Source organism: Scyliorhinus torazame, chromosome 2 (assembly GCF_047496885.1).
Source record: "Scyliorhinus torazame isolate Kashiwa2021f chromosome 2, sScyTor2.1, whole genome shotgun sequence".
NCBI lineage: Eukaryota > Metazoa > Chordata > Chondrichthyes > Carcharhiniformes > Scyliorhinidae > Scyliorhinus > Scyliorhinus torazame.
This window is the reverse complement of record NC_092708.1, coordinates 361,236,448-361,250,586: the sequence shown is the minus strand read 5'-3', so window position 1 is coordinate 361,250,586 and position 14,139 is coordinate 361,236,448. Positions and strand designations below refer to the sequence as shown.

At 45.2% G+C, this 14,139-nt stretch overlaps 1 protein-coding gene across 1 annotated transcript; it reads right to left on the bottom strand.

The window, feature by feature from the left end:
- Nucleotides 1-4,876: 4,876 nt before the first annotated feature.
- Nucleotides 4,877-13,522, bottom strand: tmem251 (transmembrane protein 251). The gene is made up of 2 exons (XM_072492472.1): nucleotides 13,358-13,522; nucleotides 4,877-10,100 (listed from the first exon to the last, which is right to left on the bottom strand). Exon 2 carries the CDS (start codon nucleotides 10,079-10,081, stop codon nucleotides 9,686-9,688), a length of 396 nt encoding a protein of 131 aa, XP_072348573.1. The 5' UTR covers nucleotides 10,082-10,100; nucleotides 13,358-13,522; the 3' UTR covers nucleotides 4,877-9,685.
- Nucleotides 13,523-14,139: the final 617 nt, after the last annotated feature.

Below are 14,139 nucleotides of genomic sequence, written 5' to 3'. Positions count from 1 at the left end.
ACAGCCCATCATGTCTGCACCATTAAACACCTATCCAATCATGGTCCACAGCCTTGTATGCTATGGTGTTTTAAGCACTCATCTGAATGATTCATATGTTACAGCATAGGCTATTCAAGCAATTGTCTTTCTCAGCTCATTGAGAACTCACATTGTCCCACTCCCCTACCCTTTTCCCCTCCAGACCCCTAATCTTCAATATCTGAAGGCCTCAATTGAATCTGCCTCCACTATCTTCTGATAGTGAATTCCAGATTCTAGCCACACACCGCATAAGATTCTCGTCATGTCATCATTAAATCAGTGTCTTCTACTCCTGGATCCTTCCATCAACAGGAACAGTTTCTCTCCATCAGCACCCCTCATGATTTTTAATACCCTTTGATATGCAGAGCTAAGTCGCATGTTGGTAAATGGAATTTTGTCCTTCATTGCTAGAGGGATGGAGTTTAAGACTAGGGAGGTTCTGCTGCAATTGCATAAGGTGTTAGTGAGGCCACACCTGGAGTATTGTGTTCAGTTTTGGTCTCCTTACTTGAGAAAGGACGTACTGTCACTGGAGGGTGTGCAGAGGAGATTCATTTGGTTAATCCCAGATCTGAAGGGGTTGGATTACGAGGAGAGGTTGAGTAGACTGGGACTGTACTCGTTGGAATTTAGAAGGATGAGGGGGGATCTTATAGAAACATATAAGATTATGAAGGGAATAGATAGGATAGATGCGGGCAGGTTGTTTCCACTGGCGGGTGAAAGCAGAACTAGGGGGCATAGCCTCAAAGTAAGGGGAAGTAGATTTAGGACTGAGTTTAGGAGGAACTTCTTCACCCAAAGGGTTGTGAAACTATGGAATTCCTTGCCCAGTGAAGCAGTAGAGGCTCATTCATTAAATGTTTTTAAGATAAAGATAGATAGTTTTTTGAAGAATAAAGGGATTAAGGGTTATGGTGTTCGGGCCGGAAAGTGGAGCTGAGTCCACAAAAGATCATTCATGATCTCATTGAATGGTGGAGCAGGCTCGAGGGGCCAGATGGCCTACTCCTGCTCCTAGTTCTTAAGTTCTTATGTTCGGCAGCTCCCGCCTGGAACGGACTTTTGGACTCTTTACAGGGCCCCAACGGGATTTTTTTCGACATTTCCTGGTGTGCGAAGAAGACTGCAACATTCCCCCGACATTGTCCCCCGGGAATGGTATGTCTCTTGGTTACCAGATCCGGCAGAAACAGTAAAAGATTTAGCTGGAGCTGCAGGAAAGACAAAAGCCTCTTCCAGCATGTAGGCGGGGGAAGGGCAAGCTTAAAGGCTTCAAGCTGACTTGAGGGCCTTTATGAAAGGTGAATTCTAGCAGCAGAGGGAACAACTGTGAATAGAGCTCACCAAGGCCATTGAAGAAGCGGGGACGAGGCTTCCGGTGGCGACCATGGAGGAGTAGGTCGTGCATTCGGCAGCTCCTGTCTGGAACGGACTCTCAGACCTTTTTCAGAAGTTTCCACAGACTTATTGAGGCAGATTGGTGAAACGAACACTGCCAAAAGGATTCCCTCTCGAGACTTCCGGTTGTGGCTATGGGGAGCTAAGTCGCACATTCGGCGGCTCCCGCAAAAACGGACCTTTGGGCTCTTTTCAGGGCCCCCAAGGGCACTTTTTCAACGTTTCCCGGTGTGGGAAGGAGTTAATAACAGCTCCACGTCAGTATATGGCTTTAACTAGGAGCGGGGCGACAAAAAAGGTGGTGGTGGACCCGAAGAAGGGAGGGAAGAAGGACAAAATGGAAGCGGGCGGAGACCAGGCAGCGTGGAGGCAGTGGGCGGAGTGTCCCGGGCACTGATCTCCTTGATCCTGAAGCGGGACAAGGATCCCCTGCAATGTGGGTCTTACAGACCGATTTCCTTGCTAAATGTAGATGCCAAGGTGCTGGCGAAGGTCTTAGCCACGAGGATTGAGGATTGTGTGCCGCAGATCATCCATGAAGACCAGACGGGGTTCGTGAAGGGGAGACAGTTGAACGCGAATGTGCGGAGGCTTTTGAACGTTATCATGATGCCGGTGAGGGAGGGGGAGGCGGAGATAGTGGTGGCGATGGACGCTGAGAAAGCATTCGATAGAAGAGGTTCGGGTTTGGGGAGGGGTTTGTCAGGTGGGTTAGGCTGTTGTATGAGGTCCCGATGGCGAGTGTGGCCACAAATAGGAGGAGGTCCGAGTACTTTCGGTTGCACCGAGGGACGAGACAGGGGTGTCCCCTGTCCCCCCTGCTCTTCGCACTGGCGATTGAACCCCTGGCTATGGCACTGAGAGAGTCGAGGAACTGGAGGGGGTTGGTGCGGGGTGGGGAGGAGCACAGGGTGTCGCTTTATGCGGACGACCTGCTGCTGTATGTGGCGGACCCGATGGGAGGAATGCCAGAGGTAATGAGGATCCTTAGGGAATTTGGGGACTTTTCAGGGTACAAGCTCAATATGGGGAAGAGCGAGCTGTTCGTAGTTCAGCTAGGGGACCAGGAGAGGGAGATTGGCGAGCTCCCACTAAAAAGGGCGGAGATGAGCTTCAGATATTTGGGGGTCCAGGTGGCCAGGAGCTGGGGGGCCCTGCATTGGCTTAACTTTACAAGGCTGGTGGAGCAAATGGAGGAGGAGTTCAAGAGGTGGGACGCGTTGCCACTGTCCTTGGCGGGTAGGGTGGTCATCAATCAAAATGACGGTGCTCCCAAGGTTTTTGTTCCTGTTCCAGTGCCTCCCCGTGTTTATCCCGAAGGCTTTTTTCAGGCAGGTTAACAGGAGTATAATGGGGTTTGTGTGGGCGCGAGGGACCCCGAGGGTGAGAAGGGTGTTCCTGGAGCGGAGTAGAGATAGGGGGGGTTGGCGCTGCCCAACCACTGTGGGTACTACTGGGCCACCAATGCGACGATGGTGCGCATGTGGGTGATGGAGGTGGAGGGGGCTGCATGGAAGAGGCTGGAGACGGCGTCCTGTGTGGGTACGAGTCTGGGGGCGCTGGCAACGGCGCCGCACCCTCCAAGGAGGTATACCACGAGCCCGGTGGTGGTGGCGGCCCTCAACATTTGGGGGCAGTGGAGGCGGCATAGGGGGGAAGTTGGGGCCTCGGCGTGGACCCCATTACGGGGGAACCACCGGTTCACCCCAGGAAGCACAGGTGGAGTGTTTTCGGGGTGGCACAGGGCAGGGATACTAAAGTTGGGGGACCTGTTTGTGGACGGGAAGTTCGCGAGCTTGGGTGAGCTGGAGAAGTACGGGCTCCCCCCGGGGAACACCTTCAGATACTTACAGGTAAGGACGTTTGCCAGACGGCAGGTGGTGGAATTCCCGTGACTACTGCCACACACAGTACAGGACAGGGTGCTCTCGGGGGGGTGGGTGGGAGTGGGGAAGATCTCAGAAACTTATCAGGTGATGCAGGAGGAGGAGGAGGAGGCCTCGGTGGTGGAGTTGAATGGTAAGTGGGAGGAGGAGTTGGGAGACGAGATCAAAGAGGGGACGTGGGCAGATGCCCTAGGGAGGGTGAACTCTTCCTCTTCATGCGCGAGGCTCAGCCTCATACAGTTTAAGGTGCTGCACAGGGCACACATGACCGGGACAAGGATGAGCCAGTTCTTTGGGGGGTGAGGACAGGTGTGTTAGGTGCTCAGGGAGCCCAGCAAATCATACCCATATGTTCTGGGCATGCCCAGCGCTGGAGGAATTTTAGAAGGGCGTAGCGAGGACGGTGTCGAGGGTGGTAGGATCCAGGGTCAAACCGGGCTGGGGGCTCGCAATATTTGGGGTGGCAGAGGAGCCGGGAGTGCAGGAGGCAAATGAGGCCGGAATTCTGGCCTTTGCGTCCCTGGTAGCCTGGCGAAGGATTCTCCTTCAGTGGAAAGATGCGAGGCCCCCCAAGCGTGGAATCCTGAATCAGCGATATGGCAGGGTTCATTAAATTGGAGAGGGTCGGTACAAGGGTTCTTTAGGCGGTGGCAACCGTTCTTAGACTTCCTGGCAGAACGATAGACATTGGTCAATGGCAGCAGCAGCTCGGGGGGGGGGGGGGGGGTTACTTTATTTTAGTTTATGTTATTTACACTGGAGGGTCTGAGGGGGTGTATACACCTGTTGTGTTAAGTCGGGGTGTTAATGTTAATTTATTATTTCTGTACAGGGGGAAGGGGTTTGGGGGGTTGCTTTTTTAGATTGTGTTTTGTACTTAACCCTGTTGGGTTCTTTTTTCTTTCTCATTTTGTTATTGATATTTTATGAAAACCTTTAATAAAAATTATTTAAAAAAAAAAAAACTCCAAGGAGAACGGCTCTCAATTTCTCAACCTATCCACGAAACTGTAAGTTCCTCATCCCTATTCTTGTGAATCTTTTTGGCGCACTCTCGAATACCTTTAGCGTGGAGCACAGATTTGGACACCAAACTCCAAATCCTTCCTGAGAAAGGAATGGCAAACCTGACATTACTTAAAAGCTAATAAAATTATTGTACAATGAATTTCTGGACTGCTATGTCAGTTGAACAGGTGGTAGCAACGATCAAGATTGCCTGTTATGGAATGGGTTTGGATTGTTATCAGTATCTCATTTAGCACTTGTAAAGTTTGGAGCATCACTGCACTTTTAAAATATTATGCAGGTGGTACAAACTCCATAGTGTAAGAAAATATTTTCTCTACCCTATTTCAGTAGCTGCATATAAAATGACTGTTTTTGAGTGTTTTCTCCCCCCCCGCCCCGCTACTGTTTTTGAGTGTTTTCTTCTCCCCCCCCCCCCCCCCCCCCCCCCTCTTTGCAATAAGCAAGTGCTAGCAAGATAACTTCTTTCAGGATCACTGACATAGTTTTAGTTCAGTTTCTATTTAATTCATGTTAAAAATCACTTAAAACAATTCTGTACTAAAACCAACGTTTATTATATTTAAACAGCAAAAGACCCTGTGGACAATCATTGAAATAATGGTTACAACATTGATCTTTGTAATTCTCAACCAACAAAGGAAACCGACTTTATAGTGCTTAGAAGGCTAACAGATCTATTTAGCATTACACGTTAGTTCAAAAATAAATAGTTTTGCTGAGAAACATCCTGTTAGATTAGCTTCCATGATTCAGTTTGTGACCCACATATCAAGTTACTTTACCAGAAAGATTGGCAGATACTTTTCCAGCAGTTAATATACCTTGTTCTGAGGAACACCAGTAAACAATTGAAGCAAATAATGAATTTCATTGGACATGAGTTACTGTGAATGAAGTTACTGTGAATGTTCATACAAAAGGAAATTTAGTACTTGCTATGAAATAATCACCTCAACTGTCTCAAAGTTAAACGTCATCTTGTCTTCCCTACCAATTGGTTAATACCAGTGTGTGCACAGTACCACAGAATCTTGCATTTGGAATAAATTTGTTATGTTTACACAATGTGAACTTTACCTTCTCCACTCCCAAGCCAATGTAGCCATTCTTGCTGGTCAATCAGTGATTCTTTGCTCAACACCTTCATGCAGTAACTTTGCTATGACTATGAAACGTGATAGGATGCTGGAGCCAATTGTAAACGCTCTCAACTGTTGCTCTGCCTGACATCAGAAAATTTCATACAGATCATGATTCTGGTCCGAAATACACCAGGTTCTACCCAGTGGTTACGAGCGGGTAACAGAGCATATGCCTGGAGTTTACTGGAATAGTTCATTTAAGATGCAAAATTCCGAATGAAACTCATAGTATGTTGAAAACATTTTCTTCTCAACATTAACTTTCTCTCTTGTGCAAATTAAGATCAAAAATGTCCTGTCGTTTTAAATAGGTGTCCACTATCGTGGAGGGTCACAGATACAAAACTGGCACCTAGACACAAGCTTAGACAATATTGGGGGTGGAAGTGAATGGGTAGACTATTGATATTGAAAGCTGTGTATTGGATTATCTGATTGAATGAGGGCAGCATGGTGGTGCAGTGGTTAGCACTGCTACCTCACGGCATCTCGATCCCAGGTTTGATCCCGGCTGTGGGTCACTGACCGTGTGGAGTTTGCACATTCTCCCCGTGTTTGTGTGGGTTTTGCCCCCACAAACCAAAGATGTGCAGGGTAGGTGGATTGGCCACGCTAAATTGTCCCTTAATTGGAAAAAATGAACTGGGTTCTCCAAATTTATAAACAAAAAGAAAAAAAAAACTATGATTGAATGAACAATCTCTAGTCTCGGCTGCACAGCAGTTTCAGAAAACGTACACGTGGATAAAAGGCACACAAGGGAATTAAATGCCATAAAAACAAGCTGGTTTTGAATATTTTCATCAAAATTGTTTACAAGCTGTTATTTTTTTGGCTAGTCTATACACAAGGTACACAAACACAGGCAATTGATGCCATAAACTGGGATTAATTTTAAATACAGTATTTGCTTTTTTCCCCTGCAGTTTTCCAAGTTAAAGCACAAGTAGATGACCCAACTCCTCTAATGCAGCAAGTGCTTTAATCGGTAGTCTGTTGTTTCACTCAGAGACTTGGGTGATGAACTAAGCAGGAAAACCCATATAAACCATACCTTTCTCTTCATGTGGTCTACTTCTGATAGCTCAGTACCTTTTGTGGTAAATACAACATGCGTTATCCAATTCATCCAAGTTGAATTGAGTGGTATAAAAAACAAATTGGAAACGGATGCTATAAAAAAAACCAATTAAGAAGTTACCATCGATTTGAAGGATGGATTGTATTTTCTTTGCTCAAAATCATTTTTATAAAGACCAAACTCCCAAATTACAGAATGTAAGCAGAGAAAGTTAAACTTTGGCATTTCAGTCACAGGCCATTTGACCTGGTAATGAGTTCTTTTTAAAAAGGTTTTGACCTGCCCATGTTAAATCACAAGTCAAGTAACTAAGCTTGCAACTGTCTACAATGTCAAACTGGTGTAGCATTTTTACTGTGTCCGTTATTGTTATTTCTTAAAAGAAGCCCTTAAAAGTTTCTGCCAGCTGTTCATGGCTCTTCCTATGTAAGAAAATAGGGTTATTGGCAGTATGGTTCAACTCCACCACATGCCGAAATCTGACCTCCAATAATCAGGCAACCATAACTTGGCAAATATTGCTTCTTTGGATTTATGCTGAAGAGTTGTATTCAAAAGCAGACAGTAAAATAATGTTCCTGGCAGCAGTGACGAAGGACACAGATGTAGAAATTTAAAAAAAAAATAGAATGCAGTCGAAGGTTATAGAACCAGAACTAAATATTGAAAATTTAAAGTAGAGCAATAGTCAACCATTAGAAGTTTTCTGGTTAAACTACTTTTAACGCAATGCAGCTTCATTAGATCCAGTCTCCCCTCAAAGGGACATTAATGCATGCAAACACCCAGCCCGAGAAATAAATTATTTTCATTTGGGTATTGAAAATAGCCAATCCATCTATATGATGCTGGATATTTTTAAACCTGTTTAAACTAAAAGGTTCATACTCAGTGCAAGTGAATACTTTATTAGCAGACAGTTTTGAAATGATAGAAGCAACAGCAAATCCAGCACCATATTTCTTACAATTGTCTGTACAAAAGTTAAAAGGCAATCTGCACAACAGCTAGAGTTTCAAACACTAGCAAAGATCTGGAGTGCCTAAATGGCTTTAACATTTTTTTTGTTTTAAAAAGAGAAACATTCACAGCTGTCTTATTGGCATCATGTTATTTATGGCAACAGCATGAAATTAATTTCTCACGCAGCAACCGGCCACACATCAGTAAAGGAACAGCATCCCTTACATAATCTGGTTTTCTTTCACCCAAATGACTGATCCGAATTCAGATGCCAAGTGGGGAAGAAGAAAGCAGTTCAACAACCCCTTATTCCTCAGATATTTATTCCACACAGATCAGCAGCAGAGTTTCCAATCATACCACTTATCAAAAATACTCACATTTGTGCAGCACTTGATGACATTGGTACAGAAATATTTCATGGTGTTCCATGTACAATGAACTACTTTTGAATGTAGGGACTGCAAGAAAATCTATTTAGCCTCATTGTGCAAGTTTCCCAAAATGTAGTTTTCAATATCTCCAAATGGAGAGCAAGGAGGGAACAGGCGCACCCTTCTTGTCAACCCACACTAGTCCCATTGTTATTCAGCACTTTTTAGAAAGTCATGTAAGACTATTGTACTTTTTATAGTCAGTCGTATGATAAATTTGTGGCAGTTAGATTTTCCCCTTCCAATTCAAATAATCAAGTTAAATCAGGAAGTGAGCTGAAAGCTGCAAAGAATGAAATTTATCCTAAAAGGAAATGGCATTTTCAGAAATAAATTAATAATCTGCAATTGAGGATGAATAAAATATATATTTTTTCAGTCAGACCTCTCATTGTGGCATGATGACTGAAGTTCCCTTCACTAAAAACAAAAGACCATTTGCTTCAGAATTGGTATAAAAGTGTTAAGAGTACACCGTGTCTATCTGTACAATGTTAATGGCAAGTACATCTTTCACTGCCACCTGCTGTTCTGCAGCTGACACTTTGGCTGGTTCACATGAAGAGCTTAATTTCCCCGTCACCACTTCTGCAAAGGACTTGTGATTATAATTTTAAATCCAAATTTGTTCTTTAACGGATACTTTTGATCAAATTGTATGTAATTCATGGTAAAAGGCTGCTAGCTATAATGCAGATTAATGCCTATTTGACCCTGATCTTAATGCACAGCCCAATGTGAATGCTTAGCTGAGATTTGCTGTTTAAATTTTGTATCAAAAAAATTATCTATACAGAAGATGTACCAACATCATGAAAATAATTGATCCTGAATCACTGAGTTATCCTTCTGTATAGAACTACCAGCCAAGAGTCACAGTGATACACTGGTCAACCAACTAACATAGTCTTGTAGTAGTTAGTAAACTGGGTCAAGTATTGCATTCATAACCTAGTAATTTCCAAATATTTAATAAAAAAGATTCCCATACACCTTGAACACAAATCACCAGCTCTTTCAGTGCATCCAAAATGCCTTTAGTTATAGGTATAGTCCCTTAATAACTGAGGAATTCAGGCATTCACAGCATCCAACCCTGCTATGGCAAGGGAACGGTTGTGAACACAGGTCAAGATTTTTCTTTTTAAAATAAATAAGCCAGGAAATGACATTAGTGGATGGTCAAATAATCTTTATTCACAAGGCCATTTTGAAAACACGCCATTTCCAAAAATGGTTAATGTGAATGCAATGTGCATTGTTTGTATATACCGAAATAGACATCTTGCCAGAAATAGAAAACATTTACTGCACCTTGTTTTCAGTTAGAGATTAAAACTGAAGTGCGAAAAAATAAAAATATAGGTTTAAGCATCTGAAAGGATGAAGAATGAAACCCTTTCCCACCAAAGTGGCCTAAAAGAGCTGGGAATTCCCATTGAAAAATAATGAAAATTCCTGAAATGTGTGTTGAGAGGGTTAACGTCGTGATTCACTGTGAATGATATCGAAACACCACCAGAATCCTAACAATGTCATTTTACATAGTTGCCTGCAGGATCTGTACAATCCCAAATAAAGTTTTATTATTTAAAAACCCAGTAATGAAATTTCAGATACAGCCAGACATTTCATTACAGATTACATCAAATTAAGCATTCATGCTTCGAATCTCGATTTGGGGGTTACACTTATTGAAACCCAAAGTGACAGGTCCATTCATGTATCAATTATTTTCAATCTGTTGATTTGATTGGAGGCTTTGACAAAAGCTTGGTGGCGATTGCAGATGACGGCCAGATAGATTGGGAAAATGCAGTAGCCAACGGTCTTGGGATTAGCTCTTGTACACGAATACAGGAATAAGAAGATTTGCAGGTACGGAATCAGAAACAGGAGCCCCCACAGCCAGAATGGGAGAGAAAACAAGCGCGTGGTTACTGTCTGTGTCCAAGAGGCTCCACTCCCCAGGTCCTCCGAGTGCCGCTGAATATGCTCCAAAGCCAGTTGGTTGTAAGTTTCATTTATTTCAAATACATAATAAAAGGCTGCAGCACTTGCTAACAGATATAATCCTACACCAATCCAACCCATTCGCTGGCGAAAGTTCATCATTCTCCATAATCTACTTTTTCTGCAATGTAAAGAGGAAGATGGGTTAAAATAAATTAAAAGCTCTTGCCCATCTGGAAGGGAATTGTTGGCACATGATTTTTCCTGTCACCCAGAAACTGAAAGCAGTTCTCCTTCTGAACAGCATGGGATGGTGGAGGTAAACCAAGAAGGAACTTATAAAACCACAGTCTGCAACCGAAAGGAGAAACTGGGGGAATATTTCAGATGTAAAGGGCCAGCTAGCTTTCATCTTTCAGATGTTGATTATTACAGCTCCTAATGTCTGATACTGACCTGGACGTTCTGTTCTACAACAGTGTGTGTGTGTGTGTGTGTGTGTGTGTGTGTGTGTGTGTGTGTGTGGTGGGGGGGGGAGAAATCATCTCACGTACCAGTCCACAAAGCTAGCAAGTTTCCAATAATAAAAGTAGGCCAAAAAAAAAAAAGGCCGGGGTTCAACGGCACATTAACACAGCCACAAAAACAGTGGATTTCTCCTGCGGTGAGCTTTTTGGAAATTAGTTTAGGAGAAAGAATTTGGTTGGTACATAAGAAATAAGAGCTGGATCAAATAGGCCATTTGGCCTTTCTGACCTGCTCTGCCAATCAAGAAGACCATGGCTGATTTTCTGCCTCAAGTCTAACTTCCTGCACTAGCCCCACATCCCTTAATTAATTTGGAACCAAAAATCTATCAAACTCTCTCTCGAGAAGATGCACAAGGAGCATCCATAGTCCCCTGGGGTAGAGAAATTGAAAGATTCACAGTATTCTTAATTGCTCCTCATTTCAGTCCATAATAGATTATTCTGAGACTGTGACCCCCCCATTGAATGATAGAACCACAGAATTCCTACAGTAGAGGCCATTCAGCCCATCGAGTCTGCACCAACCCTTTGAAAGAGCAAAGGGACACTAAGGGGCAATTCAGCATGGCCATTCCACCTAACCTGCACATCTTTGGACTGTGGGAGGAAACGGTGCACCGGGAGAAGCCGCACAGACAGTCACCCAAGGTCGGAATTAAACCTGGGTCCCTGGCGCTCTAAGTCAGCATTGCTAACTATTGGGCCACCATGTCACCCGTGTTCTAGATCTGCCAGCCAGGAAAAAGATATTCTCAGTAGCTGACCTGCCACATTCGTTCAACAGCACCTTCCACACTCTTGACCTCTATCGACTAGAAGGACAAGTTCAATAGATGCACGGGACACCACCACCTACAAGTACCCCTCCAAGCCACACACCTTTCTGCATTGGCACTATAATCGCTGTTGTGTCACTGTCGTTGGGTCAACATCCTGCAACTCCTTCCCTAACAGCACTGTGTGTGCACCTACACGGGCTGCAGCGATTCAAGAAGGTGACTTGTTACCATTGTCAATTAGTGATCGGCAACAAATACTGGCATAGCCAGTGATGCCCACATCCTGTGAAAAAACATTCCCCAAAACTCCAGGGAATACAGCAATTCAAGACCTGTGCACTTAGTCAAAGGGAAAGACATAGGGACAGGGTCTCAAAGAAAGGAGAGAAACCTGCTGGAAAATTGGGAAGCATTCAAGCAGGCTCAGTTCCAGGCAGAAGCAGACTTTTCCTTTACCAATGGGTCCATATGAAACAGACACTGCAACAAAACCACACACTTTTCTAGCATGAGCTTAAAAACAAATATGGTCACTGATGAAAGTCAGCAATTACACTAAATGAGTTACGGATCACAATTGCATTTCCTTTTTAAAAATAAATTTAGAGTACCCAATTATTGAATTTTTTTTCCAATTAAGGGGCAATTTAGTGTGGCCAATCCACCTAACCTGCACAATCTCTGGGTTGTGTGGGTTAAACCCACGCAGACACGGGGAGCATGTGCGTGTCCCAGAGTTGGCATTCAAACCCGGATCCTCAACACCGTAGTCCCAGTGCTAACCACTGTGCTGCCCGCAATTGCATTTCCTTTGTTAAAGGTCTTAGAATGCAAAACCAATATCATTCTCATGGGATAATGAAATCTAATGGCATTCATACAAATCAAGGCACTAGTTAATAAATAATGTACTTGCAGAACACCTCACACTTTAAACACTTAAAGTAGGGATGTTTCACTCCAGCTGTACAGGGCAATGGTGAAATCACATTTGGAGCACAGTTTTGGCCTCCTTATGTGAAAAATATATACATTTGAAGCACTTCAGGGCAGGTTCACTCAACTCATTTCTGGGATAAAGGTTGAAGAGGTAGGGCTTATACCAACTGGAGTTCAGAAGAGAGGTGATCTTATTGAAGCACACAAGATCCTGAGGGACTTGATAGGGTAGACACTGGGAGGATATTTCCACTTTTTCTTTTTTTTGGGGGGGGGGGGGGGGGGGAAAGAGTCAGGAACTAAGGGACATAGTTTAATAATAAAAGTCTTCCTTTTAGACACACATGAGAAGCATTTTTTCCCTCAGAGTGGTTAGTGTGTGGAACTCTCTTCCTCAGAAAGTGGTGGAAGCTCAGTCATTGAATTCACACATGGCTGAGTTAGACAGACTTTTGATAGACAAGGGGCGACAGTGGTTAGCACTGCTGCCTCACTGCACTAGGGACCAGTGTTCAATTTCAGGTGACAGTCTGTGTGGAGTTTGCCCTTTCTCCCTGTGTCTGCGTGGGTTTCCCCCGGTTTCCTCCCACAGTCCAACGATGCGGTCATGTCAATTGGCCATGCTAAATTGCCCCTTAAGAGTCCAAAAGATGTGCAGGTTAGGTGGGGTTTCAGATGGTCAGTGCAGACTCGATGGGCCAGATGGCCTCCTTCTGCACTGTAGGAATTCTATGCGTCAAGGGTTATGGGCCACAATCTTATTGAGTGGGGTAGCCTTGAAGGGCTGAATGGCCTCCTCCTGCTCCCAAGTGCTTACAGAAACATTCCAAACTGCTCCGATTGTTGCACAGATTAACATGTATGGCCTCCTGTTAGTGGGTGGGGGTTTCAGAGACAGAGCCTGGTAAATGGACGGCGCGAGATCTTACACCCACATCAGCAGACCAGCCCTGGCCAGAGCCTGCGGCGGAGACACAACGCGCGGTCCTCGGCCTCAGGGCATCTGACAGTCAACCGCGCACTTGGGGGGGGGGGGGGGGGCGGGGTCAGTGTTAAAACGCGGCGAGATGTGGCGGGGGAGCGGTACCGAGTACCCCCGCCCAGCTTGGCCAGGCCGAGCCGGCCCTTCTTGGGCGGGCTGCACACTCCACCCAAGGGCCCAGAGGTTGCCTCGCATTCACAATACTCACCATGCGAGGAAAGGCAGTGGTGTCCGGGGGGGGGGGGGGGGGGGCGCGAGGCCGGGACCCGGGCCGAGCGGCGCTTTCCCCCCTTCTCGAGTCGCTTTAATCCATCGCTCTTCTCGCCCAGGTCCTCTCCGCCAGCTGACGAGTCACAAGCGGATCCACTTCCGTATCCTCCCCAACTGCTTCCGGGTTGTTGCTGCCCGCGCGGGTGGCGGGGCGGGGCGGGGCGGGGGGGGGGGGAGAGTCAAAGAGCCAGAGGGAGACAAGAGGGAACGCCGGCCGTCGTGTCAGTCTAGCGTCTGGAGGACCACACTTCTCTTCACATCTTCTGCCACCAACACTGTGCTCTCTATTTGAGCCACCAACCCCTTAACCACCTCTTTTCCAGTGGCCTAATCTTTTGATATCAGACTTATGATTCTTGTTCTTCATTTTATACTTCCTTATTAACTGCTTTTAGAGGAATGTTTGCCTTTCTCCACAAAGTTTCAATTTTATCAATATTAAAGTTTTGTTCACCAAATTCACTTCACATTCTCTCTAGAATAACTAAAGTCGCCATAGTCCCAGATGACCACTGATTGCTTTCCTCTTTCATGGGGGAGAGCTGATGGGTGGTGATTTAACCCGAGGAAGGATCACCACACCTCAGACGAGGGGCAAGGTTGAGAAGGTTAACCTTCATGAATAACCTCAGACGGTACGGGAAGTGAACCCGTGCTGTTGGCCTCGCTCCGCATCACGAATCAGCTGTCCAGCCACTGATCTATAGTGGCTGCATGTAA

Coding starts and splice junctions, on each gene's coding strand:
- tmem251 (XM_072492472.1), bottom strand. CDS start 10,081: ATGATGAACTTTCGCCAGCGAATGGGTTGGATTGGTGTAGGATTATAT.